Genomic DNA, 21,534 nt, shown 5'->3' with positions numbered 1-21,534 from the left:
TCCACAATGCTCCTAAATTGCCTGGACCGACCACAGCTCAGAACTAGATGTACCAGAGTGAATAGTAAATAACAAGAAAATAACCAAGTGCACTTTTTTTGTGTGAAGATTTTTTCAAACTTTTTTTGTGACTTTGTGATATTGTTTTCTCCTATTCATAAACAATAGATCGGGCTGGTAAGTTTTTAAACAAGTGAGCAAAGTTCTTAGTACATATTAGTGCAACCTAAGCCTAGGCTGCACCCCACTGTTGGAACCATCCAACCCTCTGATCTATACGGTGTTGACAACACTAATCTCAGTAGGAGGACAGACAGATAAACCACAATACAGAAGCAACTACTGCTTAACGGGAGATACAGAGGACAGTATATGACAGTGTGGAATTGTCATAAACACGTGTAAAAATCTTCTGTAGAGTTCAGTCCCCCCGGAGCTCGACAGTCCATATCCAGGATATACCTGGTTTCCAGTTTTCTAAGGGCCCCATCCCTATCACCTCCTCTCCTAATGGGACCGACACAGTCGATCGCATAGTAGCGCAGAAGGGAACTATCGTTGTTATGATGTTCCTTGAAGTGACGGGCCACCGGGTATGCCGGGTCACTGGTGTTGATGGCCCTGATGTGTTGGAGTATCCTCTTATGCACCTGCAGTTTGGTACTACCAACATAACGCAGGGCACACGGACACTCCAGCACATACACCACATATTCGCTCTTACAAGTAAGTTGTTGTTTAATCTTGCGAGCCTCAGGAGTAAATGGAATAGTGTACTCCGTTTTATTCACTCCGTGCTGGCAAGCCTTGCAGGATGAACACTTCCTGAAGCCCCTACTTTTGCCTAGCCAATTTTTGCTGGTTAAGATTTCAGGGCTAGACTTGACTAGGGCATTCTGCATGGAGTACGCTCGCCTATATGTGATGGAAGGGGTACTAGGTATTTTGTCCCCTATCACTGGGTCACATTTTACTAGGTTCCAGTGTTTGGAAATTATTTTCCCCAGCGCGGCCTGTTGCCTATTAAAGGCCCAAATCAGTCTAACCGGTTGATCGTTGGAGGTGGTAGGTTTGGTATGGACCTTAGGCGCCAGGGCCTGGCTGCGTGGGATGGAATTAGCTTTAGCTATAGCTTTATCCACTATTGCTACTTGGTATCCCCTAGCCAGGAATCTGGACCTACTGGCTTGCTGTGCCCGTTGGCACTGGACCTCTGTACTACTTAATCGTCTTATACGCAGCATTTCTCCATACGGTATGCTACGTATAAGATGAGCAGGGTGATGGCTGCTGGCATGGAGGATCGTATTTCCTGCCGTCTCCTTGCGGTATAGCCTAGTTTCAAGACTAGTTGCTCCTGGTGTGACTGTCATGTCCAAAAAGTGCACCTGATCCCTGCTGATATTGGAGGTAAAATGCAGATTATAGTCGTTCTCATTAATGATATCAACAAAGTGTTCAGCCTCCTGACGAGTGCCCTTCCAGACAAGGAACACGTCGTCAATATAACGATACCACCTAACAATAGATTGTCTGGAAATGTCAGCGTGCGTGCCATGGAGAACCTGCCTCTCCCAGTAGCCCATGTGAAGACAGGCATAACTGGGAGAGAAGCAGGCCCCCATCGCCACGCCCCTGACCTGTTGATAATATCTATTGTTAAACAAGAAAAAGTTGTGGTGTAGACAAAATGAAATCATAGACAGTAACATGCGGTTGTGGTCAGCCATGATAATGGGTCTCAGTCCTAGGTAGAATTCTATAGCTCTGAGTCCGTCTTGGTGATTAATGCTGGTATATAGAGACGTGACGTCTAGTGTAATGAGCCACATATCCATACCCCACTCAATTCCCTGTATCTTTCTTACAAAGTCATTGGAATCTTGCACATACGATGGTAACTCCTGCACAAATTCCTGTAAGAAAGAGTCCACATAAATAGTAGTCTTCTCTAACAAGCCCCCACATGCTGCAATTATTGGTCTTCCCGGGGGCTTGTTTGGATTTTTGTGGATTTTAGGGATTAGGTAAAGGACTGGCATGACTGGATGATTATTCTTAAGGTATTTCAACTCATCCATACTCAGTAGGCCAAAGGATCTCCACCCCATGAGCAAGGAATGGAAGTCATCCTGAGCTTTTTTGACCAACGAAATGTCACTATGTCTATAACAGTTCAGATCATTCAATTGGGAGAGAGCTTCTTCAAGATATAATTTTCGTGGCCACAAAACTATATTCCCTCCCTTGTCAGCCTGTCTGACAATGACATTTTCGTTGGCCTGGATTTTTTGGATGAGACGCATGTACTGGTCATTTTGTGAATATCTCTTTCGTTTGGAGTTGAGCACTTTGGAATGTAGTGATTTAATATCTTTAACCACTGCATCATGAAAAATGTCAATATTGTCATAAATCATAACAGGTGTGAACGTTGAACGCGGTTTAAAGGACGTTAATCCCCCCACCCCACTCGGCTCACCTCCAGATGTAACTTGTGAAGATGACTGCTCCGTTCTGAGAGATTCAAGGGCTTCCAGGCCTGGTAAATCACGGGCCTGCAATCCATCTTCTGCAGCTACAGCCCTTGTGACGTTGTTACGGGTCTTACTACCAGCAAAATGCTTTTGTAACTTTATTTTGCGGACAAATCTATAAAGATCAATTCTTGTGTCCGCATAATTTAGATCACATGGCGGACAGAACGTAAGACCCTTGGACAGAATGTGAATCTCAGAATCAGACAGGACCATATCAGTCAAGTTTACAACAGAGGGGGCAACGTCCTTCTCTCCAGATAGTAAGTTCACTTCCTGTTCCATCTTTTTGCACTTTTCTTTTTCCTCTTCTGCTGATTTTGCTCTTGCTCTGGATCTGGCCTTGCGGCGTTTGTAGCGTTTTGCGTTGCGCTTTTTGTTGTTCCTGAGCGTGACTGCGTTCTCGGGCGTAGGGTTCCTCGCCAGTCTTTCCTCACACAGTCTAGCTCCTCTGCTGGCGTGAGCTTTGTAAACCCCAATTGCCTTCCTGGTTGGGCAGAATTGGAGTCTGAGTCGCTGTTAACGCTTGAACTCAGGTTAGACTCAGATGAGTCATCTTGTACTGTTGATCCCTGAGCCCTATTGGAATGATCCGCGGAAATTGCAAGTTTCTGGCCCCGTGAGGCTTTGATAGCGTCATATTTTTTCGCGAAGGTGAAAATGCGACCTTCAGCATAGTCCGCCTTATCACGTTGGAATTTCCAGGCTTTCCTTTTGCTGATGGATTCTTCCTCCTTCTGAATCCTTGCCATCATGTCCCCTCTGAGTTTGTTACATTCATCTGGGCAGTCTGTACTGGCTGCTTCAATGACCAGGTTGAGCTCTTCAATCTTTGCTTGTGTTTTCAACCGGTCACTCTCTGCATAGCGGACCAGTATTTGAACTAGTTTTCGTGAGGATTCTAAATTACAGTCTGCCCATTCACGGAGCATTTCTGGATCAGGATCCTCATAGCTAGGGGCCAGCATAACCCGCAGGCCACGAGGTATCCTATTTACTTCTAAATAGCGGCTCAGTGAGCGGTGCTCCCACCACTTAGAGAGTTCTCTCTTCATCAGTTTTTCTAGTTTTTTGAAAAGTTCGCGAACGCTAATAATTTCCGCCGCTGGTGCACTAGAGCTAGATGGTTCCACTGACCCCCCAGCCGGGGAGTCATCAAACGCGTTAAGCGCTGCCTGTTCCCTCGCTTTCAATGCGTCCGCTGACATGCCGCTTCCTTTCAGTAATAACAGCGCGTGATGCGCGCTCACAGCTGTGTTGGTGATTGCTGCAAAGTGCAAGCCTCCGTACAGCAGCGCACACTCTCTCCTCACCGGTGTTTTCTTTTCTGCGCCGCTTCGCTGATCCCAACCGAAGAAACTCGGCCAAAGCAGGACGCTCGGCAGGCTCCGCGTCGGGTTCACTGGCAGCGCAGTGTAAACAGCAACCGGGGGCAGGAACAGTTACTCCCTACCGGGAGAGACAAACGACTTCCGGGTCAACAGAGGTCTCGGCTTCCTGCAGTTCCGCCCAAACGGGGAGAGGGGTCATCCGAATACCGGCGAAGCAAACTGCCGGTTTGGCAATATGGAACAATCCTCAGCAACCTCTCGCCCGGAGCCCAAATGCAGGAGACCGCTGCGCAGGAAGGAAGACGGAGACCTCAGGTGCAGTGAGCAAATTTCATCTTTATTGTACCCTCGAGGAAGCGGCACACAGCATGACGTTTCGGCCTGCACAGAGGCCTTGATCACATGACGCACGCTGGGGAAAGGCAATATTTAAAGTGCTAGTGTTAAGTGGGGATACACTCCAATTGGTAAGTCTGTGGTCACGTGTTGCACCTGTTAATGGATACTGACAACAGACTTTAAATTAAAATTTACAAACACATCACGGGATAATCCCTGGTCGATGTCATGTTGCCCCGGTGGAAATTGTATCAATAAAGTGCAAGTGCAAATTCATATATATACACACACAATGTAAACAAAGATTACTGTATAGGATTACCCCATGTGCCTCAGATAATCATCCAGCTCTCTCCGGTAGGGTTAAAAGTCCTTTTATTTTATTTATAAAGAATGACACAATACATTGACGCGTTTCGGGAGTTAAACTCCCTTGTTCACAATACATACATATATATATATATATATAAATATATTAACTACTGGCGGTCGCCAGTAGGTAGTTATACTTAGGATTATTTTGTATAGGGATTTCGCAACATTCTATTGGGAATAACTTTGGCGCCGGTTGAGGGATCTGCCTGAAAATTTCCTCAAATTTGCCTCGCGGGGCTCCGCTCCTTTCCTGATAGTTTGGGGGGGGGGGGGATTCGTCAAGCAGGGCCGAGATAAAAGGGGGGTCCCAAAACGTGTTTTCCACATGTTAATTTCCACAGGGCGGTCGACCTCACTTTTAGCCCGAACGGCTAAATGGATTTCCACCAAACTTGGCAAAATTGTAGGGACTGGTAGCCCGATGTGCCTTTGCTATGTCTCAAGATATGTGCTCCAGTGGATTTTGAGTAATTTAGGTAAAGAAATATATATATGTATATCCGCGCCCGGGTACGCGCACCGGGGCGCATACCAGAGCGCTACGTGAGTTTGCGCGAGGAAAGCTGATTGGCTCTCGGGTGTCTGTCAACATTCCAAACAGTCCGGAGCGGCCGCCATCTTGTGTCTCGGTAGGATCGAGACACAAGAGGTGGAAAAAACAAAGAGGGAAATGACCATAAGGGGGCAGAGTAGAGCCCCCCTGGCTCCCTAGGTTTGATGTGGGGGCCATAAAAGGGCCCCGCGGGGCAACATTTTTTTTTATTTTTTCAATTTGCGTGGGGGGAGCGCCCGGTACGCACACCGGGGAGCGGACCGGGGAGCGTATCATGGGGAAAAAAGAATGACAGAGTTTTTAAAAAATGTAGCCTTTTTTAAAAAATTGGAGGTCGTTCTAAAAAGAACTGTTTTTTTTCTTCTTTTTGTTGTATTAATTTTTTTAATGTGTTTTTGAACATTTTGGACTTTTTTTGGCTTTTATGATATTTTTATGGGGAGAAACAAAAAACAGGGAATTGAAAACGGCTCAAATGGAGCAAAAAAAAATCAGGAAAAAGTTATGTTTTTTGGGGGCAATTGTGGTTGTCACCAGCACGGTTGATGAGCTTTATGCTTTGCTCACCATAGGTGATGGTTTTACCACAAAAAATACAAGTGATTTTGTATTGCCCAAACTGTGGTTGTGTGTTTGGGACCATCTCCCTTGTCTCTGGTCCCGATGGAGTGGGTTGCTTTCTTTTGGAGGTGCTGGGTGAAGATTGGGGAGGGTTACTGGCCAGTTCTCTCACCTCTGCCGCAGCATAGTTGTTAGGGTGAATGTGTTGCATATGGCGAATCATGGTGTGATTGTCAAATGAGTATTTTTTTTGTTAGGGTTCCCCCTTGAAAGTTCAGTGCCACAGATTAGGCAAGTCACCTTTGGCGCATTCACTTTTTTTTGGTCCTTTGGGATGGTAAAAAACTCCCAGATATTGTGCTGCTTTGGCCTATATGGGGTATTATCTTCTGGCAGCCACCTCCTCCCCCTCCTCCTCCTCCTCCTCCTCCTCCTCTTCTTCATCTCCACCACTGTGGTGTTGTGGTGGTCCTCTTGGTGGTGGAGGTGGTGGTGGTGGCTGAGATGCTCCTGCTGCTGCTGCTACTGAAGCCATTTTAAAGTACAAATTATTAGTCACAGATCTCCAAAAAGGTCTTCCTCAGTCAAAGGACAAAGTCAGAATAAGGAAAAAAGGTGGGGGCTTTCATCATTTGGAAAACAAAACTGTCCTGAACCAATGAAAAGTGTTATTTTCAGGTCACATGACCCGGCCTTTCATCATTTGGAAACCAAAACTGTTCTGAACCAATGAAAAGTGTTATTTTCAGGTCACATGACCCGACGCGCTTACGCTATGCGACCCGGGGCGCGACCCGGGGCGCGCCCCGGGGCGCTTACTTAGCGCGTTCGTATGCGCGTGGGAGCTTCCGGTGCGCTTATGCCTTGCGTATCACGCGGACGTGGCTACGCGATACGTCACAATGATGTTTTCGTATGCGGCAATAGCGCTAACGGGATGCTCCCCGGTATGCGCACCGGGGCGCTCCGCAAGACTGCGCTCCAGGGCAAAAAAAGAAACATGTACAATAAACATAAATAAAATAGTATTACATAAATATACAAAAGAGGATTTATTACAAAAAATATTACATTTCATAGCTGTAGAAATTTGCTATTAAACAACCTTTGAAATTCACTGAGAAAAACATAGGTTTGAGGCCCTGTATATAGTTAGGAATTAGCATTTAAAAAACCTATGAAAGTCACTGAAAAAACCATAGGTTTCAAACCTGTTATAGTTAGGAATTAGCATTTAAAAAACCTATTAAATTCACTGAAAAAACCATAGGTTTCACACCAGTTATAGTTAGCTGGAAATTTTACTGACATAAAACCATTGAAATTCCAACGTTATAGTTAGTTGGACTCACTATAACAAGCGCGCCTGCAATGCACTGCTGAAGATGTCACATATTACATCACTCATGACATGGTCAGTGACATCACTCATGGCATCACTCATGACAACATCCTTGTGACACACTGACAGACCTCCTTTCAGTGTAATGTAACCCTTGAAACACATATTCAAAAATAGAAACTAACAATTTCAAAAAAATGGAGATACCCATACCAGATACAAAAACCAATTCAGTAATTCCACCATCTATATACACATCCACTCATTCAGCAACAGTTCTATATAGCCACTCATACATATACTCACTCATCATATGTAGTGATACACATATACATCTTGTTACACACCGACAGTCATCCAAAAGTTACTCACACACATACTCACACATGCAAATAAACTATTGAACAACCATTTATTTGCATATACAACTATACACACACTAGCACATTACTTTTAAGGAAACTTACACATACTTACTCTCTTAAACAATCACTTATAGAAACACATACTTATTTAAACAGGAACTCTTTCAATCTCTCACTCTCAACTATACTCACTTATATACATACATACTCACATATACTAGATTAAAACATATGTAGTTACTGATAAAGACACTAGTGAGGCAGGCATTCACTCACTAACACACACATATACACATTCATCCACCCATACAGTCCTGCACATATGCTGTCTTCAAAACACATACAAACAGTGAGTCAGTCATTGATGCATCTATGTGCTAAGTAATACCCCCATCAAACCATACTGACACTCATACTGATACTAAAAAAACATCTAATAACCCATATACACACACTTGTAGCTACTCACCAACCCATGCACCCACTTATACACAAAGTGAAACACTGATACATATATTTAAAAATTAAAATATTACTCACTAATATATGTATTCACTAAGATACACTTTATAAGCCAGTTAACCAATCCATTTTTTTTTAAAACATCCATTTAGACACTTATTTAGAAATGTATTCTTCCATCAACCTTTACAAAAACATATATAAAACATATTTATTTTTCAGAAAGACACACATTCACTGGATGGTGTCATGAGTGATGTCATGAGTGATGTCACTGACCATGTCATGAGTGATGTAATATGTGACGTCATCAGCAGTGCATTGCAGGCGCGCTTGTTATAGTGAGTCCAACTAACTATAACGTTGGAATTTCAATGCTTTTATGTCAGTAAAATTTCCAGCTAACTATAACTGGTGTGAAACCTATGTTTTTTTCAGTGAATATATATATATATATATATATATATATATATATATATATATATATATATATATATATATATATATATATATATATATATATATATATATATATATATATATATATATATATATATATATATATATCCCAAAGCACTGTTCTTTGAGGTGCTGCATATATAGTTGACACTAACTAGTGGGTGGGGTGACTCCTGCCTCCTCTAAAGAAATGGAGAGAAAGTTCCCAAAGGCATCCCTACTCACGTTTTCAGCAGTTCCTTGTTGCTCTACTCCAAACAATCACACAGTGCTCCTTACTTCTAAAACCCAATGTGGGTAAACCCTTTCTCCCGTGTGCAGAGCCTGTGTTCCCAAGGAAAGGAATAATCCCCTCCTTTGTGGTTACTCAGAACAGGTTCAAGGGGTAGCTTTCCTTTCAATGGATTTGGAGCCAGCCTGTGTTGGGGAACAAATGTTTGCATTCCCTAAGTCGGACCTTATTTTTACATTTGAAAGGACAGGCTCTTTACAAGTTAACAAAGTTTCTGGGTCCACCCTAGCTAGTCTTTCTGCAGTGGGAAGAAAAACACTACTGCACACCGGGCCATTGTTTCTGCTGTGGGGACAGTTTTCATACCTCAGGTGATTATGCAGTGGCAGAACAGACATTGGTTGGCTCATGCTAATACAGCCTAGATTGATAAAACAGTGGTTCAGGCAGGTAAAAACGAACTTTTCCTAAATATCTATTAAAAATCACACCACACCATTAAATTGGGTTTTAAAGAAATATTTAAAACAGCCTTTGAGTTGTGTTTGTAGCCAGTTACTGTCAAAAGATAAAGGTTAAACTTTATAAACTCTACTTTGACATTTTCTAGGATTTAGGTACAACGCTGCTGGGTTAGCCACTATAGTAACAGGCCAACTTTAATTTAATTTATCAAGAAAAAAGGGGGGAGTAAGAGGATATACTGGGTTTAGGCCTCCTCTACATATAACTTATTCCAAAAAAAGAGAAATACCCAGGTCAGTTTTGTACAAACTACTCTCCCTGGAACAAAAACAAAGGTTTCTCTTATAAAACCCTCACCCACCAGGGTTACCCCTTGGTGGCATGCTTCATCATTGGGTCCATCCTGTTCCACTGTGGAACGGGGCATGCTACGACCTACGTGGGAGCACATGACCACTCAAACTGCGCGTTTTTTTCCGGTGAAGACCGAACAGAACAGTCATTGCTCCAGAAAGTCCAACTATACCTCCTTTTGTATTTTGTTTAGAGGCAATTCACTATTTAATGATAGCAGATAATTTTTACAGCAACCGCCTAGTAACGAATGCTTCATCTATTTCTCCCAAAACTTCAAGGTGTGACTACAGGCCACCCTCTACCCCCAGAGGCACCATGATGCATCATTTTAGCATCATATATGTATGTGGTTTTTCATTACAAATCTAATTGCATGGTATACATATGTATGGTATGCGTGTCAAAAATCAGGAGGATTAATTCTAAATATTCTTACATTGCACTTTTTAGGTTTACCCCACAAGTATGCTGAAGTGATAATTTTTTCTTTCACCTAGATGTGCACTCACACAAGCAAGAATTGTAAATTGGTTGTCATCAAAAAGAATGAAATACCTATTCAGTCACATACTGCTACACCTAACTCCCCTCTTATATTGCTACACAATATAAAACAATTACACCTATTGGGTGATAACTGTATATTTTTGTATTTCTCTGCATGCAAATAGTATGCGCCCAGTGTGAATGGACAGGAGTGGTGACAGGGAACTATTTCCCACGGTCCTAAAGAAGAGCTAATTAGGGGTACGGCTTGAAACATGTTGACCTCTTAGGAGAATATATTCATTATCAATCTCTTATCCTAAAACCCCCTCTCTTTTAACCACACTGTCTAGGGTTTGAAATAAATTAAGGAACACCTAGTAGCTAGGTATTTCTAATTATGCACAATCAACCCTGACTCCTTCCTTTCTAGAACAATCACTTTTTCATTGTATATAACAACAGAAAGTGCTCCCACGTAGATTGGAGGTCATAGCACACCCCGTTCCACAGTGGAACTGGATGACCTGATGATGAAGCATGCCACCAAAGGATAAAAGGATAATCCCTGGTTGGTGAGAGTTTGTTTTTCTTCCATGGAGAGTAGTTTGTACAAAACTGACCTGCTTTTTTCTCTTTTTTTGTAACAACTTTAATTTCACACATATTACACTTTTAAATATCATGCACCCTACTTTGTGGTTAGGAAGGTATACTTAAGGCTGACTTAGTAAAATTTTAAATCAGGATTTCTCATCTGTCAAAAAGAGTTATTTTGACAGGGTTTACAGCAAGTTTTTAAGGTTACTGCAGTCAGACTACACATTGTCGTCCTGACACCTTATTTTACAGGCCAACTCTATCGATGCCACAATAAGTGCTACATGCCACAGGTGACCTTTAACTTACAGGCACTGAGTGCATTTTCTATTCTACATACAAGTCACTTATAGGCAGGTTAAATAATTCAATTCGGGGTAAGCCAATTGAACCCGGTTTAAAGGGGCCAAAAGCACTTTACTCGTTTTTACTAGGGGCAAAGTGCACAGAGTTTTAAGTACAGAAAAATAGGGTGCAGAAAAAGGAGACACATATAGAGTGATTATGCAGCATAGGTGGATTCGCTACAGATACTCAGCCCCTCAAGAGAAGTCTTCAATGTATGGGAATAACATTGTTAAAGTCCTCAAATGAGGAACTGGAGTCAGCAGCTTCAATGCAGGTTACATTTGTATTCAGTTAGAACCAAGTTAAACATCCATCTAATTACCCCACCAGGAGAATGAATAATATGAGGATCTGGCGTTTAAGAGGAGAATCAATCTGTCTCTCCCAGATGATTTATCTAGAAAATAAAAAATAGAACTTTCCCCATTACGCAGACTTTTAGCGCACACAGAATGGAATACATCTTCATTTTATTTTTTTAAACACAGACCAGACTGAGCACAGAATGAGATGCATCTCCCTTCTTCAGAAAAGCAGCACAGGCTGAGCACAGAATGGTGCACATAAACAAAGACATCAAAACAGTGAGACAGACCATTATAAAAACAAAACACAAAACATGATAGATAGATTTTGCTTGTTTTATCAGATGGTTGACTATGAGCAATCACTGTTTGTTTGTATACCACCACAAGGTCGAGATATTAAAAAATATTGTAAAAAAAAAAAGACATTTAATTGACATTGAGGAAAAGAGTGCAATGATAAGGCCTCCTGTGATCACATCTTAGTCATCACAGTCGAATAGTGTGCGATGCCATTGCCCTATCCCTGATGGCAGTGCTTAATCAATTTGAGCCCGTGGTTTCCAGTGCTCAGCACCAGCACTTAATCACCAACACCAGCGCTTTTAATTAGCACCACTTATGGACACATTCATTTACCGGGCAAATGAGTGATTTGCCCAGAATCCCTGGATGTTGAGCTCAAACCTGGTTGAGACTCAAACCTGGTTCCATAGATCTGAAGTCAGCAGCTCTGGCCATTATGCCACATCCACCCACACACATTCATGGTTAGTAGTTAGTTGTGTATTAGGCTGCGCTAACAGGAGAAATGGGCTGATGAAAGCTGCCTCCTGCAGGGCCCTACTGGCCATAGTGGGTCCAGGCATTTCCCCGGTGGGCCTCTAGGGAGTTGGCCAGTTTTGGACCCCTGGGGTGGCGTTTTTGTTACTGGAGGCCAGTTTTGCAGAATAGCTGCAATACCTGCCCACTGTAACAAATGCTTTGATAAACGGGGCAGGTTGTGTGTAGGAGTGGTGCTTCCCACTTGCACCCCTCCTTCTCCCCTCCCCCCGGGGGCCGACCGAGCTGTTTGTCAGGGCCAGTTTCGGTACTCAGCCCAGCCGTGGCTTCCTGATCCCTGATTGGAGCCTGGCACTTACCTTTTATTTACAAATTAACCACTGCCTGAGGTTTTGCTGTAATGAGACCTGTGACGCTCTTTCTGTTTTTCTCCTAATCATCCTTCATTAATCCACATTCTTTGTGCTTTCTCCTTCCTCCTTCTGTATCCACTGATGTCTCCAGAAGAAGACAACGGGCGTGATTGTTCAGCGTTTGACTTGCTAAATAACCAAACATTTGATGACTTAATAACGCATTTGAACAAGACGGATTGCCTCACTCCAGGTAACCTTCCTCTTATTTTCCTGCACACTCACTTCTATTTTGTGGTATCAAATGCACTCTGAGTTTTCTATTTGGTTTTCACAAAGTTTTCATTAATTTAATAATAAAGAAATAATATTGTCTTAGTTCGTGTTTATTTTATTAAAACATAATAAAAGTATTATTATATAGCTACCTTAGGTTTCTAACTGATAATGCCTGCTACAACATTAATGGGAACTATTAGTAGTCCTAGTAGAGACATGGCTGCATGGCTCAATGAATGATTGGCTGGATGGGTGAGGAATGGATTGATGAACTAATTCAAGAATGGATAACAAAGAAATAAAACGTTTAGCTACATGGAGCAAATGGTTCCAATGGAATCCCCAAAGGTGGATGCTCTGGTTTCCATTTTAACATCTACATCAAAACATCACTCTCCCCAAACACTGCCACCCCCAATCCTTGTAAAATATGCACAGTCCAGATGTATTTAATAGAGTGTGCAGATTTAGTGCCTCAAAGAATTAAACACACAGCTGTGGTGTTTTCCAAAAATGATGTAAACAAGAAGACACCAAATAGATGAAGGCATGTAGGATTTATTTCACCTCATCCACGAACAGGCACAGGATAACTGCCACACACAGAATCTTTACAAGATTCTTCTTTAGCATTCCTAGAAGAATGGCAGACAGCATTCTGCATAGATAATATAGAAATAAAACTGGAAGAAATACCATAACAAAATATCACACATCTTCCTCTGCAACAAAACAACAGAAACATACAAAATAAAAAAGTATAAAAAACAATTGCATATTAAGTAATAACTATGAATAAAGATTACCTAGACAGAAAATAATATATGAAAACCATTAACTGATCATTTACACTTATCTTTCATATACACAGGACGTCGTCGTACTCTTTGACTTTTCTCCTTGATCACATTTGGAATATGAGAGAAGTTAGGAGTGAAAGGTACAGCATTATACAATTTGTCTTTAGAAATATCATTCTCTGGAGTACCAGACTCGTCACTTTTAATTACAACAACTCGACTTTTGTTCCAAATTCTCTCGTCACTAGTTTTAATAGTGTTTTTGAAAACTTTAATCACAGGTCTAACATTGGTATATTTTGACCAAGGTCTAGTTCCAACAGGAGCTCTGATCTTAACAAGATCATCCACTTTCACCTCAAGAAAATTTGAATTTTTCTTTTCATCAAAATATAACTTCCTGTCAAATTGTTTGTCAATTTCCCTGTTTCTCCATTCACCTATCCTATTGTCCACAAAACCCTGGTTGAGATTCATCCAACCAGGACACATAACAGTGTTGGGAATTCTACCCTTGAATAGTTCAAAAGGAGATTTTCCAGTGGTTAAATGAGAAGAAAAGTGGAATGCAACAATTCTATCCTGAAGAGTTTCTTTCCAACTTAAACCATTAACTCTTGCAAGTTGAATACTCTCCTTTAATGTCATGTTTACTCTCTCAATCGCTCCATTGGTTTCCAGGTGATATATAGAAGATCCTTTGTGAACTATACCTCTGCTAGACAAAAAATATTTAAACTCCTTTGAACATAATTGAGGACCCTATTCTGAAAGTATGCTGTTAGGAAAACTCTCTCTTTTAAAAATGTCATCTATAAATGTAATAACACAATCTGTTGAAATCTCTCTAACAGCTCCCACTTCGATCCACCTAGAATATAAGTCTAGAACCACAATGAGATATAGAGTATCACTTAAGCCATGTAAGGGACCTACAATATCAATTGCAATTTCATCCCAAGGATGAATGGGAAGATTTCTGCACACCATGGGAGATTGTCCAGTTTTCAGAATTTTATCACTCGCATTAAACTCTACACACTCACAAACCATTCTCTCAATATCCAGATCCATAGCTGGCCACCAAAATTATTGTCTCAACAATTCTTTAGTTTTTACAATACCTAGATGACCACTATGCGCAAAATTAAGCAATCTTTTCCTTACACCCTCTGGTGGAACTAATTTGGTACCTCTAACTAGTGGACCATCTACAACAGAAAGCTCATTACCAATAAGAGACCAAGGTTTGCTTAATCTCACTTTATCCTTCAACATTTGTATAATTTTTTTGTCTCACTATCGTTCTCTATATCATTCTTCCAATGATTCTCAGTAACAGCTCCCTGTGTAACTTCACACACATTAATCACCTCATCATCATAGCCCACTTCATCACAAGTGTATTCATCAATCTTTACCAATCTAGACAAGCAATCAGCTGATTTTTTAACTAGTCCTGGAATATAATCCACTTCAAAACTAAATTCTTGGAGAGCAATTATCCACTACCTTATCCTTGAAGAAATGGCATCAAGGCCTTTCTTTAAAAAGACCTCTTTTCAACGGTTTATGGTTAGACAACACCTGAACCTTTATACCCCAAATCAGATTTTTAAACTTTCTTAATGCCCAAAATATAGCTAGAGACTCCTTCTCAAGTACTGAGTAATTAAGTTCTGACCCCCTGAGACATCTTGAAGCACACGCAATCCAGCAATCTTTTCCATGTTTCTTCTGAATAAGAATTGCACCAAGTCCCTTTTCACTTGCATCTGTCATTATGACGTAGGATCACTTGGATCAAACGCCTAAAGAGAGGAAACATTGCTAAGTTCAGCTTTTAGAGACATAAACCCTTCCCTACACTCCACCGACCACAGAAATGTACAATTTTTTAACTGTAAGCTTCCTCAAATTATATGTTTTCTTTGCATAATCAGGTATGAATTAACTGAAAAATTGAACCATCCCAAGAAATGAGAGTAGCTCATCTTTGTTGAGAGGTTTAGCTATGTTGACTATAGTATCAACTAGTTCTTTTTTAGGAAAGACTCCTTGTCCAGTAATCTTGTGTCCAAGATAATTTACCTCTTCAACCCCAAATTTACATTTATCTTTTTTTAAAGACAAACCTGAATCTTGTAGTCGTTCTAACACAGCACTAACTTGTACATTATGTTCCTCCATTGAGTTTCCAAAAATTAGTAAATCATCTTGGTAACATTTCACACCACCAAGACCTACAGAACTCTTGACATAATACGCTGGAACACAGAAGCAGCAGATATGAGGCCAAAAGGCATTCTGCGAAACTTGTATGTTTATTGTTCCCATAGGAGTGATAAAGGCTGTCAACTACTGAGAAGATTCATCTAGTTCAACCTGATGATAGGCTGACGCCAAATCAAGAGTGGTAAAATACTTAGCGCCACCCAAGGTACTGATCATCTCATCGATATTGGGTAATGGAAACTTATCAACAATTACTTCTTTATTTAAGGAACGCAAATCAATACATAGACGTATATCGCCATTGGCCTTTTTAGCGATGACAATGGGGGCCAACCATTCAGAGGCTTCTACAAGTACAATGACCCAGAAGTCAATCAGCTTTTCTAATTCTTTTTTACACACTCATTTAATGGAACTTTAGCTACAACAGGGGTAGCACTCTCCTTTAGTTTAATATGATGTTTATAACCTTTCAGACAGCCTGGACTGTCTAAAAAACATCTTTGTATTGTTCACCAAACATTGAAGCAAGATCATTAACTTCCTGGACTTCAACTTGTGCATTAGCAATAGGATTAAGTCGCACCCCAAGCAAGCATTGATGTGCCCACCCTAGAAGAGCATCTCCATGCTTGGCCACATATATTTACGCTGTAATTATCTTTCCTCCAAGTTTAATAGTAGCCATAAAGCATCCTGACATTGCAATGGAAATGCCACCATAACCCAAAGAAGACACTTCACATTTTTCAAGTTTCACTTTGTCTGACAAATGTTGTTTAGAAATGTCTTCACCCAACATAGTTAAATGTGAACAAGAGTCAAATTTAAAACTTAATGAGACACCCTCAACATCTACCAAATGTGAAGGATGTTCTACTTTTCCTTCACTGACTTGAAATGTAACTACTTTCACTTCTGGCTGTTTTTTGTTAGTTGCATTCTCTTTTCTATTAATATTACTTTTGCAATATTTAGCAAAATGCCCTCTACGTCGACAAGTGTTACACACAACCCGTAAGGCAGGACAGAATGAGGAATTTGCCAAGTGACCAAAACAATCGCATCTGAAACAGGTTGCCTTACCCCCACTTGAAAAATTCCTCATATTACTAGTTACAAAATTAAACTTCTCTTTCTATGTTGAATTTTTCTTCTCCACTTGACATACTACTTCTTCAGTTTTCGTTTCCACAGCAACCACCTTATTCTTATCACCACGAAGTTCATCTACACACTTCATCATATGCTCAACTTGTTTCGCAATGGTGATAACTTCATCCAAAGAGGGTTCATCTTTTAACCAAATTTCTTTTCTGATGCTATCATGTGCACACTTCAATACAAATTGATCCCTGATTCTTTCTTCTAAAGCAAGGCCAAACTTGCACAAAGATGCAAGCTTTCTCAAAGCTGAAAAAAAATCTTCCACCGTCTCATCTTTTTTTTAATCTTTCTTACAAAAGTGATACCTTTCCATTATGGTACTGAGACGTGGAAGATAGTGACAATCTAACTGAAGAATACATATCTCATATTCATTGAGATTCCTTTGTTCAGCTGCACTTAATTCTGGAAGATGTACTAAGACTTCCTGACCCTCTCCTCCAAGACAATGTAGAAGTAAAGAATGTTTGCGTTCTGCACTTAGATTAGTTCCACAAACCCTAGCATAATTTACAAAAATCTTCTTCCATTTTTGCCATTTTACATTTAGTTCACCTGGACTCGTTAGGAAAAACAGTGGCTGAGTTATATTTTTAATTTTAACTATTTTCTAAGTTATACGCAAATCTGAACTAATATCCCAAACTTGTTGGCAGACAAAAATAAAATATAGTACAATGGCTGAACAATATTTCATACAATAGTAATTGTGCACCGTTTACCACATGAAATGTAACAGTCAACTCTATGTTGACTACTAACTTAGAAATATATATATTTTTTTTAAGTTCCTAAAAAGAGTATGTTATCCACTGAGAGGTTTCTGGCAGATGTCTCACGTAAAAATATTATTCCTTTTGGCTCAAATATCAGCATAAAACGTATCACTGAGGAAATAGCTTGTAAGACAGCAATTCCAATGACGTTCGTTGAGTGTCCAAAGTATATAGAGTTCATAAAGCTGACATATTTAAACTGCACTTCTCACCTGTAGAAAAGGTCCACACTAAGGATGATTCAGATGACACTCACCGCATGTCCTGTGAAAATACGCATTAGTAGATTCCAAATTTATACAGAGAAAAGGGAGACAGCTTGTGTTCTTGCTCCGTTATTTTCAACGCATGCTCTGTGGTTGAAACGCATAAGTGTCACAAGCTCTTCCGACACCTATGCGCATGCGTATGACTAAAAATCTAGCATGCGCTCACCCGTAGACACGTATCACCATCGACGTGCACTTCAACGTCTCACCAACACAGGAATAGAGCTTGCGCACCGAAGACAATACTGACGTGGCTAAGAATTACAGATGACGTAGCTAAGAATCACCAATACCAATGTTGATTCGACAACTTCATCAGTTGCTCGTTAACTTCAGACCGGGAGACAACAGCATACTGAGGCAACAGTATATCATAACGGAGTCAGATTAACCCTCCAAAAAGACTTTGAAACATTAAAATGCTCAAGCTGAGAATGACGCACTCTAGAGCAGACAACTCAAAGTCGTTCAAAAATGGTAAACAGTCAATGCAGTAAATAGTGCTTGTAACACACGGAGAACAGCCACTGCAGAAGCAATTCCTCCCTCCTTCCTTCTCACCGTAAGTTTTCTTTACTTCTATTTATCTCCCACCTGTGCCAAATACATTATACAGCCGCTGGAGAAACGTTACCTTTCTCCTCTGAATTCTTCATCTGCTGCTGGGGAGGAATGCTTTTCTTTCTAATCTCTCAAAGTATCATTTTCTCCTTTGCTTCAGTGTTGAGGTGAAATCTTCTTGCCCCCGTTCGTCGCCAAAATAATGTGGTGTTTTTTAAAAATGATGTAAACAAGAAGACACCAAATAGATGAAGGCACGTAGGATTTATTTCACCTCACCCACGAACAGGCACAGGATAACTGCCACACACAGAATCTTTACAAGATTCTTCTTTAGCATTCCTAGAAGAATGGCAGACAACATTCTGCATAGTTAATATAGAAATAAAACTGAAAGAAATACCATAACAAAATATCACAACAGCATTGTGCTTTGATCTAAAAAGGGAGAGAGGAAAAGGTAACTATGTAGTGACTGCATTTCAAAATATGAAACAAGGGAAACCTTGCATCAATCCCGGCATCCAGATTTTGGGTGATCCTAGCGAATTACTTTTTTTCACAGTGTCTCATTTTCCTTTAGCACCTTTAAATACATCAATGCAGGGTGTGCGCTGCACAAAACAAAAGATTGTTATGTTACTGCATCACCCTAGTCCGCAAAAGACAACTGACTTCCCTCTTGGTTTACTAGTAGCATCATCATAAGGGCACTGGTGTGGGCAAGAATGTTTCTAAGTTCATGATTTTAGTCACTTTTAACAATTGTCAAACAATACAATGGCATTATTTAATATACTAATCTGAAATATGTAACATTATAAAAGAAATATTATTTTTCAAATTTTGAATTCTTTATCACATATGTACTAGACGTTCTGAGCTCAGCAGGTTCCAAATCCCCTTCCTCCCTGAGACCCTGAAGGTCAGTGCTGTTCATGGTGTGCGTGCAGGAGACAGGAACCAACCAAATGCAAAAACTACGCAAAAACAAGCATTTAAAATGCAAATTGGTCTTGCGTTGTCAGGGTTAGCGGTATTAGCACTGTAAATGAGAATGTCTTTTACTCGTATTTTGGATTGTAGTGGATGCATGTGGTGTGGAGTGGCAGTATGTGGCTTGGACTTCTTTGTGGAATTGTGTGTGGTGGAATTAGGTGGAGGTGTTTTTGCGTGGTGGCATTATGTGGCATGGTGTGTAATGGAATTATGTGGATAGTAATTATGTGGTATAGAGTGTACTGGAATTATGTGGCGCTGGATTATGTGTGAGTGTAATTATTTGGAATGGCATTTTGTGTAGTAGAGTGGTATGTTGTAGAGTTTAATTATATTGGATGTATGTGTTGTGTAAGTGTGTCGTTCAGCTGAAATATGTGGTTTGTTGTTAAATTATGTGGTGTGAAATGCAAATGCGTAGAGTAGGATTGTGTGGCATGGCAGTGTGTAGCCCTGAATGAAATTATACTGATTACATCAGTACCAAATGGGGCTAATGTACAGCTTCTGGATGGGATGGAGAGGAGAGGAATGAACAAAAACAGACATGGGGAGGAAGGAGCTAGTTGGAAATGGCCTTCCCGCTGTAGTTCTAATGCTATCCTACTAGAGTAAGAAGGGGAAGTGAAGAAAGAAGGACTATTCTTGTCCTAGTTACAGAAAGCAAGCATTCATAGAAGAATACAGTAAATAGGCTATGCTCCTCAGGAGAGACAAAGACTGGACTGGACGATGTGAAAAAAATAGAAAGGCAGAAAATAGAAAGCAAGCAAATATGAGTTACAAACCATAAAGCCAATGTTAAGCAATGGGTGGAATTCATTCCCTGGGGAGTTTTCAGAATGTCTCCTAGAAGTATTTTCAGAACCGAACAGCTGCGCTGTCTGGTAGGCTTCGACTTAAAAAGCAGTCTAGGCAATAACATGTTTTGATGCTTTGACTCCTTGGTAGATAGACTTCAACGGAGTCTTCATCAGGACAGTGAAAATGATGAACCTCGTTCAATTTTAACAGAAATATGGTAAGGAAGATGGTCTTTCTAAGAGATCCTGGGACGTCTTATAAAAAAGCTAATAAGAAAATTGTTAAATGCAAACAGCAACCAGGTGTAACCTCTTTGTGGTGCTTGAAAAATATTTCATACAGGGTCCTAAATTCCCATTGGTCTCTCTTGCATTGTGATGATCCAATAGTTGGGTGAACTCTCTGAGCTCCTATAACAGACTCACTCAATCATTTGGAATGGAAATCAGGTGGCTTTGATACTGGATTGATTCCAGTGAAGCAAGGAGGCTTTAAGCCGAAGCACTCCTCGCTGGACCACTGTTTGGCACTGTGAGAAGTCGCAAATAAGTCAATGGAGTCGGTAGGTGGGATCTTCTGCTGTTTTGTTGACTACAGATCGGCTTTCGACAAAGTGGACAGGGGCACGCTTTGGCGTAAATCACAGCAGTGGAAGAAATCTGGAGCACTATTGAGCTAGGTGAAGAAGCTCCATAGTGGTAACTGGGTACAGATTGACCTTGATGGGCATGCTTGCCTGACTAGGAAAATTACAGTTGAGAATGGCTTGTGACAGGGGTGCGTGTTAGCACCTCTGCAGTTTAGTCTGTTCATTGCAGATCTCTCACGAGACGTTATACATAGTTTTGCACCAAAGGTTGGAGGTAGGCAGATAAGCTGTGTCATGTACGCAGACGATCTGGTGGTGATGGACCTCATGAATTAGGGCTGCAGAAGAAATTAAACACCCTAAACATCTACTGTCTTGAAAACAAATTAACAATAAACGTTGACAGGACAAAAACAATGTTTTTTGCTAAGAGGAAAAGGACTTTTGTCTGGTTTCTAGGTGGTGTATGTTTAGAGCAGGTTGTCAGGATCCCCGGGGCGCGGTGGAAACGCTGAACACAACCGCCGCAAAGAAGACAGATCATGTCACGGAAGGCTCAGGAACCACAAGACCCGGCATGCTAAGCGCGCGCATCAAGCACCCGGAAATGCGTACTTAAAGCGCATTGGCCGAAGGGACACTGTTGAATATTTTGATTGCTGACCGGCTGTCCGTTGTGTCCCGCTTTCCCTTGGTTCACGGGAACAAGGAGCTGTGAGCAGTTCGGCGTTTGGAGTAAGTACCGCAGTTCGGAACTCCGGTATTGGTTCCTGGAAGTGAGCGGTGGCTCGTTTCATTCTTC

At 40.9% G+C, this 21,534-nt stretch overlaps 1 protein-coding gene across 1 annotated transcript in view; it reads left to right on the top strand.

The window, feature by feature from the left end:
- The window catches only part of LOC147701413 (HLA class I histocompatibility antigen, B alpha chain-like), a 414,542-nt gene that overhangs the window by 273,568 nt on the left and 119,440 nt on the right, over nt 1-21,534 (top strand). Inside the window, exon 4 of the mRNA XM_086928648.1 lies at nt 12,405-12,506. Coding sequence (XP_086784774.1) covers nt 12,405-12,506 — 102 coding nt within the window. The remainder of the gene's footprint in view (nt 1-12,404; nt 12,507-21,534) is intronic.

Source organism: Lissotriton vulgaris, chromosome 7, assembly GCF_964263255.1.
Source record: "Lissotriton vulgaris chromosome 7, aLisVul1.2, whole genome shotgun sequence".
Taxonomy (NCBI): domain Eukaryota; kingdom Metazoa; phylum Chordata; class Amphibia; order Caudata; family Salamandridae; genus Lissotriton; species Lissotriton vulgaris.
The sequence above is the reverse complement of the archived record's forward strand: the minus strand, read 5'-3'. Positions and strand labels throughout refer to the sequence as shown.